At 43.1% G+C, this 26945-nt stretch overlaps 1 protein-coding gene across 2 annotated transcripts in view; it reads right to left on the bottom strand.

Moving 5' to 3' along the window:
* SLC25A13 (solute carrier family 25 member 13) overlaps nucleotides 1-2676 on the bottom strand; it is a 169827-nt gene extending 167151 nt beyond the window's left edge. For both annotated transcript variants that reach the window (XM_045828248.1, XM_045828249.1), the window contains exon 1: nucleotides 2511-2676. In XM_045828248.1, the coding sequence (XP_045684204.1) occupies nucleotides 2511-2525 (15 nt within the window). In that variant the 5' untranslated portion in view covers nucleotides 2526-2676. The remainder of the gene's footprint in view (nucleotides 1-2510) is intronic.
* Nucleotides 2677-26945: the final 24269 nt, after the last annotated feature.

Here is a 26945-nt window from a genome sequence, read left to right as displayed (position 1 = left end):
CAGAAAACATTCAATCTGCTTAAATAGTCAAACAATTCACCGTAGTGAGCACTGGCATTCACCTACAATTCTGGAGTTCCGGATTCTTGGCCCAATTTCTTAGACTCTCCATTGAAGTGAGCTTCTCTCCTAGTTTTAAGAGGGAATGGCAATCCTACCCCTAGTGAGATTGTGAAGCCTATGGCTCTGTGTTCAACACAGCAACATGGAATAATATCTGTGCTCCAGGAAAAGGCAAAGACCATGGCCATTGACTCCAGCTGCCCAGCACTGTCTAGTAGCTAACAGAATGACCCTGCAAGGATAGTACCCAAAACTAAGGGGCAGTCTTGGAGTAAGTACACCAGCACAGTTCATTTTGGGCCCTTTAAAGACTGCATCTACTGCACTGCCCTTGAGCTACAAAGATGCCTATTGTAAGACGTGGCCTTATGAACCTACAGGCATGCTATCTGTGGTCCAGAGGTAGTTTGCAATGCAGTTCACTCACAGCACATAAAGGACGTGAGGAAAGACCGCTCTGAGACAGCAGGACAAGGAGATCTCTCTTCCAAGCAGCGGACCTCACTGATCACTTTCTCTTGGCTTTGGCTGCGAGAAAACGCTGTCATCTCTAGCAAGTACACCCGTGTTTTCCACTAACCTTAGTCCTGGCAGTTTCTCTCATCTACTCTGACAAGACATTTTGATGTCTTGTTGGACTGTAACTATATGCATACATGATATGAGCCATCAGAAATCCCCAAAAGAGGCAAATTTAAATGATTAAGACACAAAACACAAGGTCCCAGAGAGTAAAAATGAGATGTTTCATCTTACCTGAGTCTACTTGGCTGAAAGTCAGCTGCACTTACTGATAGGACGTGACAGTTTAATAACTACAACCCAGAAGGGCAGCCCGGCTCCATGTCACCTGTTTACATCACACTAGTTAATCAGTCTTATCTTATGCTCCAATTACATGTACATTCCTCAAGTTAGGTTCCTCAATTGTTTTATCTCCAAATTAAGAAAAATGATCTAATTCAGTAAGGTATGGGTATCTACTCCCACCCACTCTCCTGCAAGAACTCCCCTGGAGAGAACTAACTCATACCAACACTCATACTCTGACTACATGCAAAGAAATGGTCAAGGGCTCCCGGGATTGAAAGGGTTAAAGTAGCTTCCAAAAATGAATCTCAGAGATCCTCATCGAATCTACCTCACACACAATACACTTGCGCACACACCCACAGCACACTCGTGAGGGTGGCACTCCGAGTAATTACAGAAAAGAGAAAGGCCACTTCAGCCACAAAGTGGAGGAATATAAAGAAGCCTGCAGATTTGGAAACTTGGAGAAACTTAAGTCATAGAATAGCATTTAAATATATTTGTCTGCTTACAATTTCCATTGCAAATGTGATTAGTTTGCTTGAATAAATAGGAATATGATGTGTTGGCCATGTTTTCCTCTTGAGGGTTATCACAGAGTTTTGATTAAGGACAAATGTTTGAAATGTTGGGTATATTTAAGTTCACTGCACTTAAAATGAGCTAAGAAGTTGTATAGGCTTGATTAAAGGGCTGCCTTCATGAACTTAAAATTAAAAGCAATAAATCCCAATGATTCAAGTGATTGGGACTAAATATGGTATTCTGCCAGAAAAGTTGAAGTGGAGTCCAAAGAGACTGAAATGGTGTCCAGGTTTCAAGAAATGGTGAGAGAGGAAAGGTCAAGCTGTCGGAGTTGCCTTTCCTTTGGGTGAGTGAATGATTCACATTACGCAGAATTCCTTTTAAGTAGAACTTCACAGGACTTACAGGCTCCCCGGACAATCTGTTCTGTCATTTTTAAAAAGAAGCCTCTCAAATGCTCAGAGGCCGGTATGTAAGTGTTGTCAGATGGGCAGAGTAGGGAGAAGGATGAAAAAGGTTGGGGCGAGGCGTAGAGGGGTCTTCTGGGGTTTGTCCGCAGACGCGCAGGCCAGCTCTCCCCGGCCAGTTCCAAAACGGAAGTCAAGGTGACTTCCCCGCCTGCGGGAGGGCGGAGCCTTTGAAACCTAAAAGGATCTGGCTTGAGCCAGGGCTGTGTTCCCTGGAAAAAGAAACCTAGGTCAACAATTAACTCGGGTCAGGAGCAGGAGCGTGATGGGGTGGCCCAGGGGACCTGCTAACCCCAGGCCCTCCCCCGCCCCAGGCGCACCCTCTTCTCCTCCCCCCGGCAGCTAGCGCTCAGGCACCAGCTCAGCTTGGGGAACCAATTCCACTCTTGGGCCAAATGGGAGGGTCCAGCCTGCAAAGTTTCTGCAGCAAGATCGGCCTCAGTCGCAGCAAGGGCCGCCTGTGCGGCCCCGGGGGTAGCGGACAGGTCCTTCGGTCCGCTGCTGCAAGGTGGAACAGCTGCCCCGTGCTTTTTGTGCGCTTTCCCACGCGCATCAACCCGGCCAGTGAACTTCCGAGCCTGTCGCGCGCCTCCTGACCCAGTGAGGCTGGCGCGCTCCCCGGGGCAACGGGCTGACGCTTACCTTGGCGGCCGCCATGCTTTTGCTCCTCAAGCAGGTGACTGCAGGTCCCTCTCACTGGCTCGCTGGCACCGTGCGCCAGAGAACTCACTTCCCGTCTGGGAGGCAGCGAAGGCGGAGATAGGACCCGGCAGCGTGCTCTCCCGCCTGCCTCCCCACGCCCTCCCTCCCGAGGGTCAGGCGGTGCCGCCAGCCCATTGGCTGGACCGCTGGGCCTCCGGGTGCGCGTGATCCGCTTGGCCTCGGCCCTCAGCCTTGCAGGCCCGGGTCCCCTGGCTGCGGGCTGGGTGCCGGCACGTGACGCCAGGGGAGTTCTCCAACAGCAGTGACTTGAGAGGCAAAGGCCCAGACGTGGTGACCTGGTGCCAGCCTGTCTCATTTAGTCAGGTGGCCTCGAGATAGCTGTGACTAGTACCAGCGGCTACTCCAGGCCCTGGAGACCCAGGAGAGAGGACACAACCTAGGGAAGTTGAGAACTCCGGTAGGTCACATGTTTAGCCAGCATTTCCTTGTCAATTTCCTTTTAAAGAGGCTCCATTCTGCACTGTCATATAATGGACCCCAAAGCATTGACCAAAGGGGTGATAGCAAAGTCATTTCGCTCGCAAGCCTGCTTTCGGTCAAATCCGGAAAACTCTATGTACTAGACAGTGTATATATTTATTTGCAGAACATGTATTTGCCGAGCTACTTATTTCTGCCTTGCACCTTAGGACTGAAAAGAAAAAAAAAAGCCCTACAAAGACAAATAGATCAAAATTTTTATGAAAAAATTAAAGGTTTAATCTCCAGAGGTCTTATTCCTCTTCAGAATTTTGTTCAATTGTCTCTGCCATCAAAATTATAATTAAGACAATGGCAGTGGGCTTCGAATGTGTTTTGGGTTATGAATGTAACCTAACAGTGAAAGTGTTTTTTACTAATTATTTTAATTCATCAGCACTGAGCGTTTGCCTGCTATGTGCCAGGCATTGTGTGTGCTAGGTGTTGGGAACAGCAATAGGACTTAAAAGGTGGTCCCAGCCCCTAAACAGCTTCAGGGCTGGTGGGAAGGCAGACCCATAGGTCATTAACTTGGATAGAATCTGTTAAGACAGTGACTGTCAACGTTTTTCATCCCATGGCACACGTAAACTAATTACTAAAATTCTGCAGCACACCAAAAAGTGTATTTTTGGCCAATCTGATGAAAAAAAAGGTATAATTTTGATTCATTCACAACAGACAGCTATTGTGTTGGCTGTTGTCATTTTTTTTTATTTGACAATCGAAGGGAAAAGAGGTCAGTGCCCTTGACTAAATAGTCAGGTATTGCATGTTTTAAAAACACTTGGGGCATACTAGTTGAAGATTGCTGTTAAGGCGATAGCCTGTTCCCAGGGCACAATGGCAACACTAAGGACTGGAGAAGTAAAAGAGCTGCATTTCTGTCCAGTGAGGTGGAGGGGGTTTTCCAGCCAGAGAAAATGAGGAGAGGCCAGAGGCCCAGACATTGGATGGGAACCACTGCCAGCTTTGAAAATGATTAGTCATGAAAGGTAACCTGAGCTGTGAGACGGTAGAAGAGGAGTCTGAACAAGCAGGAAGGGACCAAGCAAGTCATGGAGGATGTCAGGTGCCATGCTGAAGAGCGTGCACCTTAACTGAAGGGGTTTGGGCAGAAAGGAGCATGGCCAGGTTTAACATATAGATGGATCATTCTAGCTTGCAGCGGGGAGGATGGGGCAAGGCTGAACTATTGCAATACCCAAACAAGACACGCTGGAACCTGAAACTAGAGATGGGAGTGGGCTGCAGGAATACACAGGAGGTGAAATTAGTCAGCCAGGAGGACTGATGAAGTGTGGGGGCGGGAGAGAGAGAGGAGTCATCCTGACTTGCACATGGGCCCCTGGTGTGGATGTTGGAAAGACACAAGAGATCAGTTCTGAAGCACGTGTATATGTCTGCTAAGGAGAGTGTGTGTACAATATACAAACTGCTGTAAAGGCCAAAGCATCTCAAAAAGGAGTGATTGACATACATACTCTCAAGAGGTCTAACCGAGCCCAGAAAGACTTGATTGAACATGTTGGTAGGCAGAGGAAAAGGGCCAAGCAGAGAGTGAAAGAACAAAGGTGAAAATAAAACCAGGAGAATTAATAGAGCTAAGGATGTCAGGGGAGGAGCCTAAGACTTATAGGAAGGGAAAAGAGGTCAGTGCACCTGACTAAATAAAGGGATTTTTTAAAATGCAGAGAAAATACCTCAAGTACCTAAGACCATATCATAGCATATTTATATTAAGGGCTTCACTGAAACTCTCCTTTTGTAACACAAATGAACTTTGTAAAAAATGTAAATGTCGTGAAATATACATGCAATTGATCTATCCAGTGTTAAGTGCACAGAGCACATTCACTCTGTGCAACCACTCTCCCGAATCCTTTTCCTCTCACAAAACTGAAACTTTGTGCTCAGGAAACATCCACGCCCACTCCTCCCCCTCCCTCCCCCCTGACTACCACCATTCTGCTTTCTGTCACTGTACATTTGACAAGTCTACGAACCTCATAACAGTGGGATCATATAGTATTTGTCTTTTTGTAATCAGCTTATTTCATTGAGCAAAATGCCCTCAAGGTCCATCCATGTTGTAGTAGGTGTCAGAATTTAAAGACTCTTTAGGACTAAATAATGTTCCCTTACCCTTTAAAGATAAATAGTTAAGACTCTATTAAGATTTTTTTTCTTGAAATCTTGGAAAGTTCAGGAAATCATAGTAATGACAAAAAATCACTCATAATCTTACCAACAGTTAGCTACTATTAACATTTTCCTGTATTTTCTTTAGGTCTCAATGTGTTTACATGTGTATATAGAGAGTCATATTTCTAAATGTAAATACAAGGAATCATACCCTGTGTATACATTTTCTATGACTGTGCTAACAAAACCACCACCTATTTGATGGCTTGCAACAACAGAAGTTTCTTCTTTGACATTCTAAAGATCAGAATTCCAAAATGAGCTGTAAGGGGCTAAAAATAAAGGTGTTCACCAGGCCATGCTCTCTCCAGAAGAATTAGGCAAGTTTCAGGTTCTTTGCTTTTTCCAGGAGCTTGTGACTTCTTCCTCCATCTTCAAAGCCAATTTACATAGCCTCCTCTCTCTCGCTCTGAGTCCCTTGCACAGTTTCTTCTGTGATCTCTCTCTGCCTTCCTCTGTTAGGGAACTTGGGATGGCATTTAGGATCCACCCAGATAATCCAGGATGATCTCTCCACCTCCTTAATGTGATCACATCTCCAGAGTCTCTCCCATATAAGGTAACATGCATAGGCTGTAGGCATTAAGATGTGGGCAATCTGGGGGAGGCTGGGAGGCCCTGAGCCCACCTACCACACTATGGACACAAGTGTCTCCACAGAGGGATAAGAAGTGTATTCCAACTTACACTGGGGGTCAGACTCAGTTGATGAAGCTTCCTCCTTCATTCAAGAATTTCCCAAAACGTAACATTTTTGAAAAGTTAAATTGTCATGAGCCCTGAAACGGGAACGATGCTCCTTGACTTCCACATGACCCGTAAGGAATAGTGTGGTGTGAAACATCATCTAAGAGAGAAAATAAGAAATTGTTTTACTTGCCACTGTTTCCACTTCTAAATCTTAGAAGAACGGCAAACAAACAACAACTGGCCATCCGTGCTCTTTTATGAGCTTGTAAAATTTGTAAGAATTATGGCTCTACTGCTTATTTTTTTCTTAGTAAAATTAGTTTGTCCTAGGACTTTATGAAAAAAGTAAAACAATAGATCTAGTTTATGATTTTGTTTTTAATTTATCCTGATTTTATAGCTAGTTAGCCAATGACACACAGAAATTTCCTTGTGAGGAGCAGGGGAAGCAAAGAATATCTTACTCCAGTGGCTTTTTAGTAATTTTATGACTAGAAAAAGAAACATTGCTTTATCGTTCATTTTAGCCAGTAAAGTTGTCTCCAAACTAGGTAACAGAGAGAGAGAGAGAGAGAGAGAGAGAATGAATAAACAATGTAAGTTGGCTGGGCACCTGTTACTTTGTTTTGCCCTGACAGGTTAGATTTCCTCCTGATGAGCAACTTGTCCCCTACTTGTCCCTCCTGTCTGTCCTCAGACCACCCCCTGGCACTGAATTTTGACTGAAGAGGTCCTGTTTGGGTTGAGTGGTGTCCCCATTACCTCAGAATGTGACTTATTTGAGACTCCAAGATGTAACTAGGATGAGGACATACTAGAGTAGGGTAGGCTCTTAGTCTATGATGACTGATGTCCTCATAAGAAGACACAGGGATGTACTAGGAGAGATTAAACAGGCAGAGATTGGAGTGACAGCTGCAAGTCAAGGAACCCCAAAGATCCAGAGCTGTCACCAGAAGCTAGGAAGAGCCAAGGAAGGATTCTGCCCAGAGTCTCAGAGGGAGGCTGGCCCTGCTGACAACCTGACCTGGGACTTCTAGCCTCCAGAAGTGGGGGAGAATACATTTTGTATTTTGTTATGGTGAGTCAAGGAAACCAATACAGGACCAAAAGCCACCTGTGTCTTGTTGTACCTGATACCTGTGTGGACTGCTGGGAAAGCACCGAACCCTGGGGAAAGTTCAGGTGCTCATGGGCACGCAGCCTGCACACAGGCAGGAGTTCACAAGGTTCAGAAGAGTGAGCAGCATGTCCTGCTCTGAACTTCCACCTCCCTCAGAGCAGCCATGCCTTGTAGATGCTCTTGGCCATGCTTTTAAACTATTGGCTTTTCTTCAGCTCCACGAAAAACCAACAAGCAAATAAAAGGATCTGCTACCACCACTGCCCTGGATTAGATTGCTGGACAAGGTATCCAGCAAGAATGCTTGCAAAGAACATCATCTACGGGAAACGTGAGGCATGTAACTGAACGGCAGTAATAATCCTTTCTGTGGATCACATTTGGCAAAGGCAGCGCCAGGGCTGGGAGAGGACATGTGTGACAGAGCAAAAGGAGCCCCGTGAAATAAGTAAATGATGTGCTCCCAAGTTCTGACCTTGTAGCTGAGACTCAGCAGCTCAAGGATACAGAGAGTCCTTCTTCTGTGCAGCCTTTTTTTTTTTTTTTTTGGAATCCTGCCGAGTGTCAGATCAAGCATGATTAGCTTTCTCTGAGAGTGAGCTAAAGGGGGGGTCAGAAATGAATATGACCTAGCTTCTTATTGGATGCAAAGGAGAAAGTTACAGCAACATTTTTAGAGTTAAAAGGGAAGGAAGGAAGGGGAGGGAGAAAGTGAGTCCGGACAAGGAAACAGACGCCTTGAGATACAAAGGTGACTGAAAACAAATCCCCAAGCTTGGAGATACTACGCTCTGAGACCAAAGCCTCAGACCGCTGGTTTCTGAGAACAGAGAAGGTCCGCACACCTACCCTCACCCTCGGCAGGACAGTGGACCCTCAGTTCCACCGAATACAAAATGTGAGCTTTGGAAAGTTACCCAGAAATGCAAGTGGGGACCTAATAGCAGCTGCCAGGGGTCTGCTGGGAAAAAAGAATCACACATTAACTTTACAATATAATTCATCATAGTGTCCTGGGCAAAAGCTAAATACCCCAATTTAGTGGTACATGATTAAATTCACAAACACTCAAGTTATATAGAACTTTGCAGGAGGCAAAGAAAACGTCTAAGATCTGATACAGCCACAGTAATTTTGGGGGTAAAAATACGTATTTCCGATTTAATTCAAGTCCCCAGCCTACAATGTTTTACTAGAGAAAGTATTTTAAATTGGTATTGGGGTGACAGATGGCACATAGTACCCTAAAAAGCTCTAGGCTGAAGGAGTGATGTTATTGCTGCTCTGTACTCTGAGAGCAGAAAGGACTCTAAAATGAGACTGGGCAGGCAGCTGATGCTGACCGGTACTCCCGGGTTCCATGCATTAGTTGTACTTCCACAGCGTCTGACGATTGGTGCCTCTGCCAACTCAGACTCAGTCTGGTATTCAACACTACGCTTGCCCTACATTGTAAGGACTAGACCCTGGATAAGAAGCAAATGACAGATCTGTGAATCCTGGCCCTCAGAGGATTCACAGATCTTCCATTTAGGTCTTCATCCAATGTCACTGTGTCAGAGAAGCCTCCTGCCCTCACTCCTGTCCCTTCGTGATTTCATCCTACCCTCATTACTGCCTGGCCTACATTAATGTATCTGTCACCTGCCGCTTCCCTTAGAATGGAAGGGATTGCATCTCAGTTGGCCCCATCCCAGTGCCTACGGCACTATGAGGAACTCAGTAGAAGCGTGTTTAAGGCATGCACTGAAAACATGGCCTCCCATGCGTAGGTCACCAAGGCCAATAAAGACCGAGGAAGGTTATCCCACAGGAGCCAAGGAGGAGACCTTTACAGTCATTGTGATGAACCCACACTGGTGTGGCTTGGTTTGGTGTTGCCTTGCAAAGCGAAAGGTCCCCCTCTTTGATTCCAGCCAGGGCACCTGCCTGGGTTGCGGGTTTGGTCCCCACTCAGGCCCACATGAGACGTGATCGATCAGGGTTCCACTCCCTCTCTTCCTCCCTTCCCTTCTCTCTAAACCAATAAAATAGTTTTTAAAAATAATAAAAAATAAAGTAATTGTGATGATTTGGCTTCATCCATGATTTGAAGGCTTATTCTGAATTTTCTACATGAAGATATTAGACCAGAGCAGTTTCCTTTCACAATACCTTATGCCAGTCACCAGTTCTTGAGAAACATGTCTTTGGTTTTTCCTGCAACACTCACAAGTGAATGAGTAAGAAATAGTAGGATATCTTGGAGAGCCTCTCATGGTACGAGTACGATAGATGTGCAAACCATGCTGAAGCGAGGCTCGCGCCGTCTACCCTGTTATACACAGGCTGGGAGCCCAGGTGTGCCGGGTTCCCACTGCTGCTGTAACAAATGACCACAAGCTCAGTGTATAAAACAGTATAAATTTATCATCTTACAGTTCCATGACTCAGTAGCCTGAAATGAGTGAAATCAAGGTATCAGCAGGGCTGTGTTGCTTTCTGGAGGCTCTCGGAGAGAATCCACTCCCCTGCTCGGTTCAGCTTTGAGAAACCGCCACACCCCTTGGCTCTCGGCCCTCCTTCTCCATCTTCAAAGCCAGCAACAGTCGGCCCAATTGTTCCCATATCACATCGCCCTGATCTCCTCTTCTGCGCTCCTCTTTCGCGTGTACACAGCCTTGTGATTACTCCAGGTTCACCCAGATAATCCAGGATAAGCTTCCAATGGTAAGGTCAGTTGATTAGTATATTAGTTTCCTAGGGCTGCATAACAATGTTCTGCAGACTGGGTAGCTTAAACAACAGAAACTTACTTTCTCACAAATTCTAGAGGCTAAAAGTCTGAGATCACGGTGTTGGCAGTGTTAGCATTTTCTGAGGCTTCTCTCCTTGGTTTGTAGATGGCTGTCTTCTGTCTGTGTCTTCACAGGGTCTTCCCTGTGTGCATTTCTGGGTTGTAATCTTCTATAAAAACTCCAATCCTGGTCCTGGCCAGAGGGCTCAGGTGGTTAGAGCATCATCCCAATACACCAAGGTGTGGGTTCAATCTGGTCAGGGCACATACAAGAACCAAACAATGAGTACATCAGTAAGCGGAACAACAAATCAATGTTTCTCTCTCTCTCTCTCTCTCTCTCTCTCTGTCTCTCTCTCTCTCATCAATCAATAATTTTTTTTAAAAAAGACACCAGTCATATTGGGTTAGGAACCCCCCCAGTTACCTCATTTCAACTTAATTACCTCTTTAAAGACACTATATCCAAATATGGTCACATTCCAGGGTACTAGGAGTTAGTATTTCAACATACAGATTTTGAGGGGGACACAGTTCAGCCCATAACAATTAGCAGCTTGAATTCCATTGGCTACCTCAATCTCTTGCGACGCAATGTCATGTCTTCACAGGTTCTGGGGATCAGGATGTGAACATCTTTGAGGAGTCATTTTTCTGCCTATTACAACATTTATTCTGAAAATGTTATTACTGGTATAGCAAATCTTAGAGAAATAACAGTTCTTAGAATAAAACATTTGGTATGTTTAACCACAGTCCCACACCATCCTAGTAAAGCAAACTGACTGCTCAAAGGAATTCCGTCAAAAGTCTTTAAAGAGTCTGAGCCCATCTTCTAAGGCCCAGAACCAGAATCTCCATGGTCTTGCGCCAAGCTCAAGGGTGTGTTTATGAATCCAGCTTCAGTCCCCTGGGCCCAGCAATACCACTCCAAGCAGTGGCGAACTGGGCCTAGGCCACCCCAGCCGCTCCATGCACTCCAGAGGAATGCATCCAAACAGGCCGGTGCTTCAGCAGGCCAGAGGCTGAGCAGCACGAAGGAGTGGCAGTGAAGATGTACACAGCGAGCCGTGGCCCTGGCCATCTGCATGGAGCATTTCTTCTAGTGTAGCAGTTTCTTTGCAAGAATTCCCAAAACTCTTGACCAAGAGGTCCATAATTTGTTGAGAAATTAGATGCTCTGAAACACAACCTTACCAAAACTGGCTTAACGAGATCCATGTGTTTGTAAAAAACAAACAGGACAACAATAACAAAAAAACCCTACTTAGATATTATTTCTCTTTTTTCACTCTACAGCTAATCAAGATGTAGAAAAAAGAAAATGATTTGTTATGTAAACTCTAGCACTGGTCCTTATTACTGTTTCTGCATCAATCTATCTCTCTAGAGAGATCGCTTGATAACCAGCTCTCACTAGCATGTTGAGTTAGAGATGAGACAGACCTTTGTTTGAGTCCCAGCTCTGCCACTTGGGCTGTGCAACCTTTGGTCAATTGTTAACCTCTCTGAGCCTCAGTCTTCTGACCTATAAAACAGATTTAAAAATGTGTATTTTTCAAGCTTGTTATGATATTGAACTGAATGCATATAAATCATTCAGTACATAGGAATATGTAATAAATAATCTAGAATGAGACATTCAGAGCAGCTCTCCTCTAAGTTCCCATAATTCTGTCCTAATGTTACCCCTTCTCATATTCTCTCCTTCAGAAGAAGACTGTTTACCTGGGTTTACTATCTCAGGATCTTTCAATGGCAGGGAAACTTGAGGTTGGGGCAAAGGAGGGAGGTAAATCAATTGAGAAGAACTAGAAAATCCATTTTTAAAGCTAGAACTTCAAACTCCAAGGCAGAGAACATGCAAGCACTTGAGTATTTAAGAACAACCCATTAGTGTTAGGTCTAGGTTTCCAATGTGAAGATACTGGACCAGGCTTCACGTCTGAACTGGTTTATCTGTTGGGCACAATTGCGGTTCCGGCCTCAGGGCCAGCAGCCTTCGCAGTGCGTTCTCTTCCGTCCTGCAGCTGCTGGAATAAGCTGCTCCTGCCCCAGTCGGTCAGGGATCCACTGCCGGAAAGAGAGGCCAGCACGGCTCCCCTCCAGGTGCTCTTGCAGGGGGGCAGAGCCAATTCCCTTTAGGTCCTAGCACACCAAAGATTTTTACACATCAAAGTTTAAAATTAAAATGAAATTCTCCATTCCCAGACTCAGTGTCTTCATCACTTAATTTTGAAGAGGCTCAATCAAGTACTAATGTTCTGTTTTCTTGTCCTGATTCATTTAGACAGCCAGGCAGTTGGTCAGCCAGCCAAACTCAGAAGCCATTTACTTTGGCAAGAGGGGGAGGGCAATGTGTATGTATGAAGGACTGTGGTGGCCCCTGTACTTAAGTTGCAAACTGCCCTTTAATAAGAGAGCTGACCTCCTCTGGATCCAGTCACCTGCCCTGGCAGGATTCATGGGTGAGATGGGTGACTGCCTCCTCTGTGAGGCAGAACGACAAAAGGTACCTGATCTCCCTCAACCTGTGTGTCAGGATGTGTGGCAGGCGATTCCCTGTAATGTCCCCGGTTCTGTGTAGATGGAACGGAAGTCGTAGAGGGAAAAGATCTCTCCAGACCTTCCTAGCCGTCTGACACTGTAACCATGTGCCCCACATGGCTACTGAGCACTTGAAAGGTGGTGTGTGTGAATGGGATGTACTGCAAATATATAATGAATATTGGATGGCAAAGACTTTTGTATGGAAAGCAGATGAAAATATCTCATTAAGTCATTTTTCTATTTATGACATGTTGAAATAGCAATGTTTTACACATATTGGATTAAATAAAATATTCTTAAAATTAATTTCATATGTTTCTTTTAGCAGTTTTAATGTGGCTAGTAGGAACTATTAAATTACTCAGTGGCTCAAAGTACGCTGCCATTGTATAGCACTGATCTGAAGCTACAGTTACATCTGTGTGTGTGTGTGTGTGTGTGTGTGTGTGTGTAAAGAGGGCGGAGGATTTGATGTAGCAAAGGGGGAAGGCGATGGAGGAGACTGGAGCTGAGTCAAGAGGACATTTGCCTTGTGTATCCCTAGTATGTACTCAGTTGCACCACTAGGCAGCAAGCTAAGAAAAGTTCTGCCATGCCAGGGCACTGGCTGGAGGTCTCAGAGGCAAGAATTCTAGGAATTTTCAGGGTACATGACTTCACACAGTGTAGCCAGCTATGGAATCAGATATGATTCTATTGCTCCACTCTTGGCCTCAAAATTACATTGCACAGTGCACTTTCTCATTGGTGATGAAAGCTATAAATGAAAAGATAAAAAGCTAAGACTGACCCTATGGTGGATTAAACAAAAATGAGCTTTTGTGTTAGTTATTTATCTAGGAATAGGATTTTAATTTTATTGCACAAGAGGGGCTGGGGGATGGTGTGGAGAGATCAAGCAAACAAGGAAAGGAACTCACGGACCCAGAGGACAGTGCGATTGTAGGGGGGAAGAGGGGTGTAGACAGAAGGGGATATGGGGGGATAAATGATAATGGAGAAGATACAATAAAAATAAACTATTAAAAAAAGAAAAGGAAAGAAGATGGTCATGGAGATGTAAAGTACAGCCCAGAAATAAAGTGAAGGACACCGTAACGACTATGAGTGGTGCCAGGTGGGCACTGGGAACATCAGGGGAGGACTTGGAGAAGTACGTGATTGTCTTACTGCTGTGCTGTATGCCTGAAGCCAATGTGAGCTGTACCTGCAAATCATTTTAAAAAATCAAAAAATGTAGAAAACAATATACATTTTTTTAAAATATAAGATTCTGATTAGATTATATGGAATTTTGATGATGCAGAAGGCAATAAAGAAGAAAATTAAAAATCAGTCATATCCCCCTTACTCAGTGATAAGTATTTTAATATTTTTAAAGTCTGTTTATTTATTTGTTTATTTACTTATTTTCTAGAGAGGGGGAAGGGAGGAAGAAAGAGAGGGAGAGAAACATCGATGTGAGAGAGAAACATTGATTGCGTATGTGTCCAACCTGGGACCAGTATTAGGAACTAGTTAGAGTTTGTCTGTACATTTTATTCATGGTTGTTATTTTCTTCAGGACCAGCCTGAAGCCTCTCTTTGTCTAGCACAGTCTACTTTTTTTCCCTATTTCTTAGCCACAGAAGTCATCTCTGCATGCATGAGCTGCAAGGTAACCTCTGCAGCGCTTTATGCACAGAGCTGTGTGCCCCCATCAGGCTGTGAGAGCTACCGTGTCCACTTGCATGAGAGCCGGTCCTCCCTGCTCTGCCAGCAAGACTGCAAGTGTCTGTGAAACTAAAGGGCCCGCCCTCTTCCTCCTGGAGGATAGAAAGGAATAACCCCCCAGGACCCCAATATGCAATAACTCACATCCGTCTGGATACGGCTAAAATGCCACTGACCACCAGAAACAGTCTAAAAAGCAGTCTCACCAAAAAAAAACAAACAAACAAGATATTGTTCCCTAAGGCAAAAGTCTTCATAACGTTGGCATGAATAAGTTATGAAAAGCTTTCACCACTGAAAGAGACATAATCATCATTCATGTAAAACAGATTTGTTTATTCTGTAAAGATTCATTTCAGTTGATTAATTATCAGTATCTGCTGATGGTGGGGGTAACAAGGCTGCTCTGATGAGAGAATTATTGGAGTACATGCTTAGAATATTTATCACCGAGCACATAATGTATAAACTTAGCATATTTATCATGTTCTTTCAGCATGGGCTCTTTCTCCCCCAAAATAAACCAAACAGTACTGTCCATGCCACAGACACTCTCCTCCCCGGTGTGGCGTTCACTCTTTGTAGCGAGTTTGATTGTTTTCATATACGATGACAATAGTCCCTAATGGAAATAAGTGTGACTTTGTAAGTGGTTCTTGTGCCTTTCTGAGCTCAGGCAGAGCTAGTCCAGAACAGAATGCAAATTGTCATTTCTAGCCACAATAAGTTTGATCTTTGGCTAATCAATCTCCAATTGTACAGCTGCTATTCCAAGGAAAGGTGATGGTTTGCACAAATTAAAATTAAGCAATTTTCATGAAAATTAAAACTAAAAGCTGACTAAAGTTAAATTGAAATATTAAAATCAATCGTCTTCAACATAACCTGTATGCAGTGGTCATCAAAGAAATGTTTTCCTTCCATTTATTAAACATGACAGTAAGAAGTACTATTTATTGGTGTCCTACTATGTGTCACATACTGATTATATGTTTTAGGCATGTTTTCTCATTTCATCTCCCATACCTTTGAAGCTAATATTATCATTGTCTCTTTACCATATGGCTTAATAAAGTAGGGCATAAAGAGACTTGGGCCCTCGCCCAATATCACTTGGCTTACCAGTGGCCCAGCTGGGATTTAAATGGCTCTGTCTCTGCTCCCTGAGTCGGGGCTCTCCACTACCATGTTGGGTTGCTCTGCCTTCCAGTTTTTAGTCAAGACGATTATATTAGGAGTTGGAAGACCTCAGTTGTGATCTCATCTCCAATAATACTAACCCTGTGACATTTCTGCCCTCTCTGGGTCCCAGTTTTCCCAACGTTTCGTCCCCTCTAACCCCGAAGCTTCCCTGTCTGATTTCAGTCTCTACCTCCTTCCTTGTCTCTCCTCCTGAGCTTCAGGCTCATGCTAATGACTTACATATGTGTCTCCTGGTCATAAATACTGAAATATATCCACACTGGACACCATCCCAGCCAGCTCCTTTCACTCTGACCTCTGTCTTGGTGATCCGCACCATCAGTCATCTCGTTTCCAAACCAGAAACGGGGGTCACCCCTGACTCCTCTCTTCCCCTCACTTTCCATATCCATTCAATTACCATAGATTGAAATGCTGTAGATTCCACCATGTAAATATCTCTTCTTTCACCACCACTGTGGTGGTAAGAGCAAGATCAACTCTCCTAAGGAATCCTGATGTAATCCCTTTTGACTGCTCACCCTGCCTCCAGCCTCATTCTCCTTCATACCATTCTCCACCCTGCACCCAAAGTGAGTCTTAAAAATCCAAACTTCGTCAGGCTGCTCCTTTACTCAGTCTTTAAATAGCTTCCCCTTGTCCTTAAATAAATTCCTAAGACCTTAACATTGTTTATGGCTCCTGTCTACCCCTTCAGCCTCACCTTTTCACTACTTCCCCCTGCCCCCCATCCGGAGCCTCCGCTGTTGGCAGACTGAATGAATTTCAGTTTCTTAAACACTTCTCCCACTTTCTTGCCTTAGTTCTCCTTAAATTTTGTTCACTCTACCATGAAGATCTTCCTTTCTTCTACTCTGTACTTTTCCTCCAAGATGATTGCCTTTTAATGCCACATGGAAAGGAGATAGCAGAGTTTCAAGATCTGGTCCCTTGGGAGCACCCTATGCTTCCTGTTCTCCTATTACAGTGCCTATCAATATACACGTATTGGCAACACCTACTCTGCTCAAAGAAGTCAAGTCCTTTCATTCCCCCTCACTGCTGAACCTGTCAAATATTTGAAAATATAATTGGATCATAACAAACAGAAAAGAGACCTAAACATTTAAATCAGCAGTTTCCCCCAGGAAAGTTGATCTCTGATTGATTAGGATGACTGATGATTTGTGGTTGGGGTGTAGCAGGCTCAGCAGTTGCCAGAGGGCCTAAGTCACTCATGATACCAGGTGTGACCACAACGCTGACACCCAGGTACATATTACATTGAAAGCTATGATTTTCTTTATTGCTATTAGCCTAGAAATTTATCATGCTTCCAAAGCTTGTCAAAGGCTCTCAGACATCATGAGGCTTGATATAGCCACATGGAGCTACGTGAAGCCCCATTGTTTATGGATCACTTTCTCTTCCATTTTCTCCCTCTTGTGACTTTTTCCATCATTTTTTGAGCATCAGAAAATTGCATTCGAAAGATTATAAACAGCAGTTGGTAATCAGTGCATAACAGCGTTCTGTGTATAATACATTCATTAGGTGTACATTAGACATTGGCATAATAAGAGTACTGTCACGGTAACAGAAATGTGTCAAAGTACCAATGCCTCCTGCTTTGAAAATACACAGATCAATTCTGCACCCCAATGAATGGGAAACAGTATAACAGTTGCATGGCATTACTCCATGACAAAATTCAACTGGCTTTGCTTTGTATTAAATTCTGAAGGAAGCTGGTATACATGCAGATGTGTTAATACCCATTTCTCTATTTAACATCCTTCAATCTCTTCCTTATGGAAGCTGTGTTCTTGATGCCTTTAAGCTAAATTGGAGTATGATTTTAAATACTGCCCATAGCTGGTACTAGAGCATTAGTGAAAGAAATGTTATGTTGTTGAGTATTAGTTATGTTTTGATTAAAACTGAAATGCATTATTTATAAGAAATACCCAGGTCAGGCAATGCTATATAAAGAAAAATAACTTAAGGACTGGAGTGAAATCAGGGAGTGACTGCAAATGGGTATGAGGGATCTTGGGGGGTGATGGAAATGTTCTAAACTTGGACTTTAGTAATGGTCATATGACTCTTTACTAAAAATCATTGACCTATTTAAAATGAGCTAATTTTATGGTTTATAAATTATAGCTCAATAAAGCTACTTAAGCAAAACAACTAAACTATCATGAACATCCTTATACTCATATCTTTGTGGTCCCATAAAAGCATGCCTGTGAGCTAAGCAATTGGTGAACCAAAAGAATGTCTATTTAAATTTTTCATGGAAACCACCCCATTGTCTTTCTAAATCAATTCACCAATTTATTCTCCTACTAACATGTATGACACTATCCATTTCTCCATAATGTTGCCAGCACTTGATATTAACCTTATACATTTTAGATACTGTAGCAGCATGCTTGCTGCTATTAATTTTCATATTACTGGACTGTTTTAACCATTCTTATATTCTATTGCCATTTGTATTTCTTTATAAATTACTTATATCCTTTATTTTTTAAAATGGGTTGCTTGTCATTTTATTAATTTTTATAATTACATATTTATGCCTATTAATTTTTTTAGTCCAGTGGCTGACAAACTACAGCCCATTAGCCAAATCCAACCCATTGTTCATTGTTTATTTTTTACTTTTTATTTTGAAATAATTATAGATTTACATAAAATTAAAAATATAATACAGAAAGAAGTCATGTGCCCATCACCCAATTTCCCCCAAAGGTTACATTTTAAATAATCACAATACAATATCAAAGCCAGAAAATTTAATGGGCACAAGTGTGTGTGTGTGTGTGTGTGTACCCACGTGTTTCTGTGCATTTTTATCACATGCACAGATTGGTGTAGTCACCACCTCAACAAAGGTGTAGAGTTAGTTCATTATCACACAGACTTCCATCACGCCAACCCTCTCTTTCGTCACAGCCTCGCTTCTCTCCCCAACCACCTGTGACCCCTAACCATTAATCTGCTCGCTGTCTTTGTAATTTTGTCACTTTGAGAATGTTGAATGAGTAGAATCATACAGCTTGTGACCTTTGAGATGGACTTCTTCACTCAGCAGAACGCTCTTGAGATCCATCCAAGTTGTCACGTGGATCAAGAGTTAGTTCCTTTTTGTTGCTTAGCAGTAAGTAGTCCATGGTACAGGTTTACCTATCACCTGCTTCTAAATGGCCTATGAGCTCAGCATGAGTTGTACATTCTTTTTTTTATAAAGATTTTATTTATTTATTTTTAGGGAGGGAAGGGAGAGAGAAAGAGAGAGAGAGAGAAACATCAATGTGCGGTTGCTGGGGGCCATGGCCTGCAACCCAGGCATGTGCCCTGACTGGGAATCGAATCTTCGATGCCTGGTTCGCAGCCCACGCTCAATCCCCTGAGCTACACCAGCCAGAGCAGGTTTTATAATTCTTAAATGGTTGAAAAATCAAAAGATTAATAATATTCTGTGATACATAAAATAATAGGAAAGATAAATTTCAGTGTCCCTAAATAAAACTGCATTGGCACAGCCACACTCTTTTGCTTCTGCACTAACCCACAGCAGCTTTCACGCCCAGTGGCAGGGCTGAGAAGTTGGGACAGTGACCACTGTCATGATGAGGGAGTAAAACTGGAGTAAGGGAGGCGCTGCCTCAACTTCTCCCAGGCAAGCTCCCCCACCTCGTCCCTCTCGCTGCTTGGTTTGTGGGACTTCTCCCCATAGTCCACTTACTCAGAACCTCATTTTCTTTTGCTAAGTCCAAGTTTGTGAGCCTCTTAAATTTTCTGTCTTAAATAGTTTTCATCACAGCCTTTTCTCCCTTTCCCTAAAGGATACAGAACTTGTGAAAATGCATAATTCCAGCATTTCAGAGCTCCATTCTGGCAGAAAGGGCTTTGTCAAAGCCTGAAGCAACTGTGACACAGCGTTACAGAGAAGCAGTATAGTGCGGTGAAGTCTGCGGACCTTCAGAAGGTTATTTAACCTGTGTGAATCTCAGTGTCATGATTGGTAAATGGGAACCACTGTAACTACCTATGTTCCACAGTATCTGTTTTTTCCTTCTCTCTCATGTAAGTGAACTTCTGATTTTTAGCCTGCCATGAGCTTCCCCATTGTAAAGTCTGTATTTCTCTAGTAGATCTGGCCATGAGGCTGAGCTTTGGCAAACAGGTTGAGAGCAGAAGTGAGGTGTGTGCGGGGTGGGAATGGAGATGGGGTGGAGAGCAACCCTGGACCGCGTGGACGAGACTAACACCCGGAATGGCTGAGCACGGGTCCCTGGAATGGAACCATCAAACTTTCCTGGAGCATCAACTTCTGGTCTCCTTTTTAAGGAGCACTGTTTTGACTCTCCATTATATGAGGCTTTATATACCACACAGCCTATCAGGGTCGTTGTGTGAAATATTTAAGAAACAATTAAAGCAGATATATAAAGATGGACTCTGTAACTATGAGATGCCTTTGTTTCTAACTTTACCAGCCATTTCTGTATTTATCAGAGTAATATACACAGCCATACGCAAAGAAGGCATTCAATAATTAGTTATGGTGAATTGAACTGAATTTCATAGCCTGAGATAGAAGACCACTCCAGTCTTCACACACATTTACACACTTGGCAAGTGTAAACCATGGTTTGTATCACTAAATGAGAGAGCTGGCATTCATGCACATGCCTCGATGGGAAGATCCCCACTGTTAAACAGCCTGAATTCTTTTGCAAGGGCTTGAAGTTGGCTTCTGTTACCCTCTGTGAGCCCAGGAATTACGCACCACCTACTGTGCTCACTGAGGTTCCGCGTGGGTCACAGCAGGCAAGCCAGAGAGGCAGGCTCCACGTCACCGCGTTCTCCCAGGGAGGCTGTGCTGTGGTTAACAGCAGCCCAGGGCCACTGCCCATCATCAATCACATGAGCTCTTCCAGGGGGTCTATCCTTCCAAGCATGACTCCACAGACTACTCTCCTTGAATTTCCCACCTCTCCAAAAGGAAAATGACCCTATCATCGACCCCTGGGTAGCTGCCGCAGTAAGTGGGGGAGAGAGGCCGCATTTACTAAGACCCTTCCCTTAGAGGGTAACCCCCATTCCATAGCCCTGGCCTCAGAACTGGGACTGCTGCCTGATTCCTTTTATTTGGGGAATAACGGAGAGGAGATACATCTGCTCCCACATCAAATTAATCATTTAAACCCTCAAAGAAAAAAATTAAGGGACTTGGTCATTTTTACTTATTCTCCCCATTAGCTGATGAGAATTCAGAATATGAGATTGAGTATTTTCTGCATGTCCAGTTACATGGAAGAGAGCTGAGACAAAGTATTTTTGTGTGTTTAATAAAGAGAAAATCTGGCATATGTGTTTAACTTCACCATTTAACCTTTGGGAGGCTGAACCAGCTGCCTTTCCAATCAGCTTGGCAGTGAAGTGTTAGAGAAAAAAACCCAGTGAAATTCATATTGAAAAAGGTCCAGTAGAAAATAAACAAGGAGGGATTTTATGCTGACATATGGTGTTAAAATAAAAAAAAATTAAAAAAAAAACTCAGGCAAATAAAATTGCCCTCACAAACGTAGCTCATCCATCTTGACCACAAAGAAAGAATCATTGTGTCCTTATATTTCTGCCATCTATGGTGCCCCCAAAAACCACATTTGTGTTTTAGTTGAAGAGGCTTATAACTAACCTCCAAAACCCTTTTTCTGGCTGGGGTCCATCCCTGAGAGGAAAATAGGCAAAGGGAAACCCTAGTTGACAGAATCTGGTTTGGCAGATTATCTCAGCATTGAGCAGAAATTATGGATTTGGGACTGAGGAAAGGAGTCGGGGGCTGCGGGAAGCGAAGCTCTTCAAAATAAGACAACTCAGCTCCAGGGGTTCCTGGTGAGAGAAGGTTAGGAAACCATCAAGGTTTATAAAAATTGCCACTGAGCATTGAGAGATGAGTGGGACCCTAAGCTATCACTGACTGGCTAGTGTTTTGTGCCAGGCATTGCACTAAAGGCTCTGGTATACACTTTCTCATTTCATTATCGCAACAGCCTTGTGGCATGCGGCTCATTGTCCCCATTTTACTGGTGATGAGATAAGGCTGGGGAAATTAGGTAATTAAGGTTACCCTTTAGAAAGCAGTGGCAGAATGAGGATTTTTTTTTCTTAAAGATCTTCATGATTTATTCAATAAAATCTCTAATGTTGGACATTTAATTTATCTTTTTTGTCTTTTTTAAATTTTATTTTACTTTTTAATATTTTTTTCTATTCTAGTTTTAAATTACAATTCATATACAATATTATATGAGTTTCAGCTGTATGATCCCACGATTAGACATTTATGTAACTTCCAAAGTGACAACCCCAATAATCTTGTACCCGTCTGACATCATATATAGCTACTACAATATTATCGACTATATTACCCATGCTACACTTTACATCCTTGCAACTATTCTGCAACTACCAATCTGTACTTCTAAATCCCTTCACCTTTTTCACCCATCCCTCAGCCCCTCTCCTATCTGGCAACTGTCAAAATGTTCTCTGTAGCCATGAGTCTGTTTCTGTTCTGCTTGTTTATTTTGTTTTTTAGATTCCACATATAAGTGAAATGATTGGCATTTGCCTTTCTTTTTCTCTCTCTGACGTGTTCACTCAGCATAGTGCCCTCTAGGTCCATCCATGCTGCTGCAGAGTGAGGATTCTTAACTAAATGTCCTGGCTGCAAAGCCAATGCTCTTCAGTGCTGTGTCCACCATGCCTTTCTTTTAAAACAAACTTCTAATACACTGCTACTCCACTTGCATTTTAATTGCTCAAAGCCAATGTTAGAATCGATATTCCACTGTCACTGCATATGACGGAGCTGGGTTTGGGCTGTGTGGATCGTGCCTCTCTCCACCCAACCCCTCCCATGTTCCTTGGGGCACAGCAGGTTCCTCAGAGTGCAGCAGCCTGAACACCATGTTCCTGGTCTCTGGCATGGGTGACTAATGCCAAACAATTTCAACAACATCATCAGTAACTCACCCACTCAGTGAGACCGGCAGTGGGCTCTTTCTGAGGCTACGCCCCTTCTTCTTGTCAAGTTTATATCCCTGAAAAAGTGGAGCATTAAGGAAGCAACAAACAAGCCAATGGAACAGCAGTTTCAGGTAGAGAGAAGGATGGGAAAAATAGCATAGGTGACTTGGTGCATTAGTTTTCTGCTGCTGCTGCCACAACTTACCACCGATTTCATAGTTTTAAAACAACACAAATCTGTTACCATGCAGTTCTGGAGGTCGGAAGACTGCAAATTGGGTCTTGTTCGGCTAAAATCAAGGTGTTGGCAGGACCGTTCCTTCTGGAAGCTTCAGTAGAGAATCTATTTCTTTGCCTTTTCCTGCTGCTAGAGGCTGTCTAGTTTTTCAGCTTATAGTTTCTTTTTCTGTCTTTAAAACCAGCAGCGTAACATCTTCAAATCCTTCCCTGACTCTCCTATCTCTTAAGAACCTTGACGATTATGCTGGGCCCACCCAAGATGCTCCCAGAGTAACCTGGCCTCATAATCTAATCATATCTGCCAAGTGCCTTGGCCCTGCTAAGGTAATGTATTCACAGGTTTTATCTGGATCCCTAGCACACCTGGTGAGGAGCTCCAGGTCTTAGATGAACGGGGCAGACCTCAACTGGGAGGTTACCATTACTCTCCATTTTGGAACTTAATTAGCTACAAGTCTCCTGCCTTTCATGACTTGTTTTTTTCTGATCTGGTGAGAGACAAATACAAATGTTTCAGTCAATAACTCTAACTGGGAAAAGAATGAAGAAAAGGTATGGAATACTTAAGGATGAGAAACAAGGCCAGCAATTTATTGCAAGACTTACTAACCTTTTTCAACAGCCTCCCTAGAGTTCATGTTCATGAAAATAAATAAAACAAATTCTCCACAATCTTTAAAAGAAATGTGTATAATTTTCTCTCTCCTCTTCTTAAGCTAGCAAGTGTATGAGTCATGAAACTATTCAGTAAGGGACCCAGAATTAAGTTTTGGCAGTGGAGGCCTACAGTCTGTATCTCTAAACACCAAGCTTATTATCTTTTGATAGTTTTTGTTGTTGCTCTGTATTTCACAGATCCTTTGGACCTTATCACTGACTCATGTGGTTTCAACTACTATGTGCATCTGAAGATGATCAGGCTGCAGAGGGTGGAGAGAATTGCAAGAGGTTTCCAAGAGGAAGTAACCCCAGACTCCAGTCTCAAAGAATAAGGAGTGATGAGGGAAGGGTAGAGGGGATACCTGGGCACTTCAGTTAGGTGTTTCGATAACTCGAAGACCTATTGGCCTCCATGAATAAGTTCCACTTCCTGCTACAACCGCACCTGATTGAATGTTTCATTTATAGTCATAATCACAAACTTCTATGGACCAGCACTTTATCTACCAGAAGTCCAACTGGAGTGGGGTGGGGAGATTGGCGGGGCCCAGCCCGTTTCCTGGAGAGATACAATTGCAGGATAGAACTGACTTCACTTCTGAGGGTGTGCACGCAGCTGCAGGGGCACAGGGCGGGAGCACACGGGTTTGGGAGTCAGGGAAATGTGAAAGTGGCGGGTGGTGGAGGGTTTGGCAGTGCCTGGTGAGGGTGTTCCCCTACTCTTCAGGTCCTCCCCAAAGTTACTCACTCTGAACCATGAGTGTGCTAGGATTCCTTATGAAAGGCAGCAGAGTGACTCAGGATAAAGGGGGAGCAGAGAAAAACAAGATCCTAAGGTCAGAAAGTAGCAGAAATCATGGGGAAGCTCTGGGTTTGCAGAGACCAGGATATTGGAGGTTCAGAATAATTTACAGAAACAGCTGAAGGTCAGTGAGCTTCTAAATTGCACTAGCTTTGTCCAAGCGAAGTAATCCTTCTGCTTCCTGCCCCAGTGAGACCCTAGACAAAAGACCTCTGCTGAGTTCTAGATTTTCTTACCTTTATATTTGCAGGAGAGAAGCTCTCTGCTCCTCTCTTGTAAACCCACCTCCTCATTATTGGCTCACAAATTCTAACAGTGACATTTGGCTCTCAAACTCAGTATCATTAATTAATCCACCTTTAAATATATTTTAAATTAGAAAAGTAATCATTCTTTGAAACATTAAACTATAGGAGAAGGTTGCAATTGGACTCCTAAGAGATAATCACGGCTCAATTTTTTTTGTATATTTTCAGACATTAACCAAGCATAACTTGTGTGTGTGTGTGTGTGTGTGTGTGTGTGTGTGTGTGAGAGAGAGAGAGCGGGGGGGGGGAGAATTTTTAGGTAAAGGGGTTCACACAATTCAAAGTTCTATAACTTCTTGTTTTATTTAACAACACATTTCCTTATAAATACAGTTATACAAATGTTTCTCATTATTTTTGTTTAATTTTTTTGTTGCAAAATTTGCCATGTAACAAAAGAATATGTAAAATATATGTGAAAGAAACATTGTCCCAAACCTGGTCTGAGAAAGAACCTTTTAGCACGAAGTAATGATCAGCATATTTCAGGAAATAATGTTTTCCAAATTTTTATTCTGAAAACATTTCAAACAGAAAAGTTGCAAGAATAATGTGAAGATATCTTGCACAGCCTTTACCCAGATTAACCACCTTTAAAAACTTCATCATTTTTGTCTTTCATTCTCTGTTACATATAATTATTTTTAATGAATTATTACTCCATAATGCCTTAGTGCTTATTTCCTACATCAAGGATGTTCTCTTAGACATCCATACACAGCTATCACACTCAGGGCCTTTAACATTATTAAGGTATTAGCAACACGTATTCTAATATATAGTCCCCACTCTAATTTTGTCAATTGTCCTTATTATGTCCTTGATAGCAGATCCCTCCCCTAACAATACAGGATCCAGCCCAGGACCACATATTGTAATTATTTGTTTTACTCTCCTTTAATCTGGAAAAGTTCCTAAGCCTTTATTTTTTTTTCCATGACATTAAGAATGTGCAGAACACGAACCAGTTATTTTATAAATATTCCTCAGTTTAGGGGTTTTTCAGTTTGAAAAACTGAGTTAAAAGTTTAGCAAGGAACCCATATTTGGCACCTGAGTAGCTAGAAAGAGGGAAAAATGGGGAATTTGGATGCCGAGGACCAATTTCATAGAGTCCAAAATATTTTAGAGGACCTGCCCATATTTCCACCCAGTATAGTAACCCCAACAACCGTGCTGTTTAATAACAGAAAGAGAGCTAACAGTTGTTGAGTGCCTGTTCTTTGTTAAGAATGGTAAGAAGTTAGTTCCATTATTCCTCATAACGGCAGCAGTGACAGCTACTGTGGCGTCCACCTTACAGCAGGAACCAAGGGCCGAAGCGTCCGTGACCTTCCTGAGTCACACAGCCCACAGGTAAGCGGGGGAGTTGGGGCAAACCCATGTTTCCTACTTTCGTTTTCCATTGTGCCAGGGCCTCTCAAATGCTTTTATTCTGGTGTAGTTGTTATGGGCTGTTAATCCCTGAAACAAACAATATTCAAAATTTTCTGAGAAATAATTGGTCTCAAAAATAATCATGCTCAGCTGCATTTGAGTTACTACCAACCAACAATCACGTCCTTTCTCTTGAAACTAGTTTTTCACTTGACTTCCGAGACACACCGTCTCTTGGTTCTCCTCATTCCCTGCTGTCTCTCTGTATGTAGGTGGGCCCCGGGGTCTCTGCGCTTACCTGGTCCCATCCCTGTCTGGCCTCATGGATTCACATGTCATCAGCATGCTCACAACTCCTGTGTCTCTAGCTCAGACCACTCCCATGAACTCCCAAATAGTGTCCAAGGGTCAAGTGAACACTTCCACTTTGATAAAGGATAGATATCTCAAACTTATCATTCCGAAAGTGAGCTGCTGATTTTGTCCACCTCCAATCTGCTTTTCCTATTGTCTTCTTTGTCTTAGAGAATGACTACTCCAATCTTCTAGCTTGCAGCTGGAAACTTCACTGTTGGCTTTCCCTTACTGCTCTCATTCAATCCATAAGCAAATCCTATTGGTTCTACCTTCAGAATATATCCAGAAGCTACAATCATAACCTCCATTCCCACCATCCTGGTTCCAGCCACCAACTCTGCTTGCCTCGGTAACGTAATCGTGCCCAATCTGTTCTCCTTTCTTCTGCCTTTGTTTGCTTTCCATCTGTCCTTACCACAGCAGCCAGAGTGATCCTGAAACACCAGTCAGATCATATTCCTTTCCTGCTGATGGTATCTCCTACTCTTCTCCCCATTGCTCACAGGCTTCCACACTCTCTGGCTGCCTTGCTGTTTCTTGACCACGCTAAGCACGCTCCTGCACTGGCTGCTCTACCTGGATCTCTCTTCCCTCAGAAACCCACCAGGCTCCCTAGCTCACCTCTTCAGGCCACCTCCTCAGTGACAACTTCCCTGAATACTTACCCTAAATGCCCACACCCCAGGCACTCTATTCTCCCTCCTTTATTTTATTTCTAATTCTTTAGCACCATTTAACATATTCCATTATATCATCTTGATCTTTTTTTTTTTCTTTTGGTCTGTCTGCTCCTGTAAAATGAAAGTCCCTGAAGGCAAGAATTTTTATGACTTGGTTAGTGCTGTATTCTCAGTGCCTCAGT

Source organism: Phyllostomus hastatus, unplaced genomic scaffold (genome assembly GCF_019186645.2).
Source record: "Phyllostomus hastatus isolate PE091 unplaced genomic scaffold, TTU_PhHast_1.1 phas_scaffold_78, whole genome shotgun sequence".
Taxonomy (NCBI): Eukaryota; Metazoa; Chordata; class Mammalia; order Chiroptera; family Phyllostomidae; genus Phyllostomus; species Phyllostomus hastatus.
Note: the sequence above shows the minus strand (reverse complement) of the source record. Positions and strands in the feature narration are given on the sequence as shown.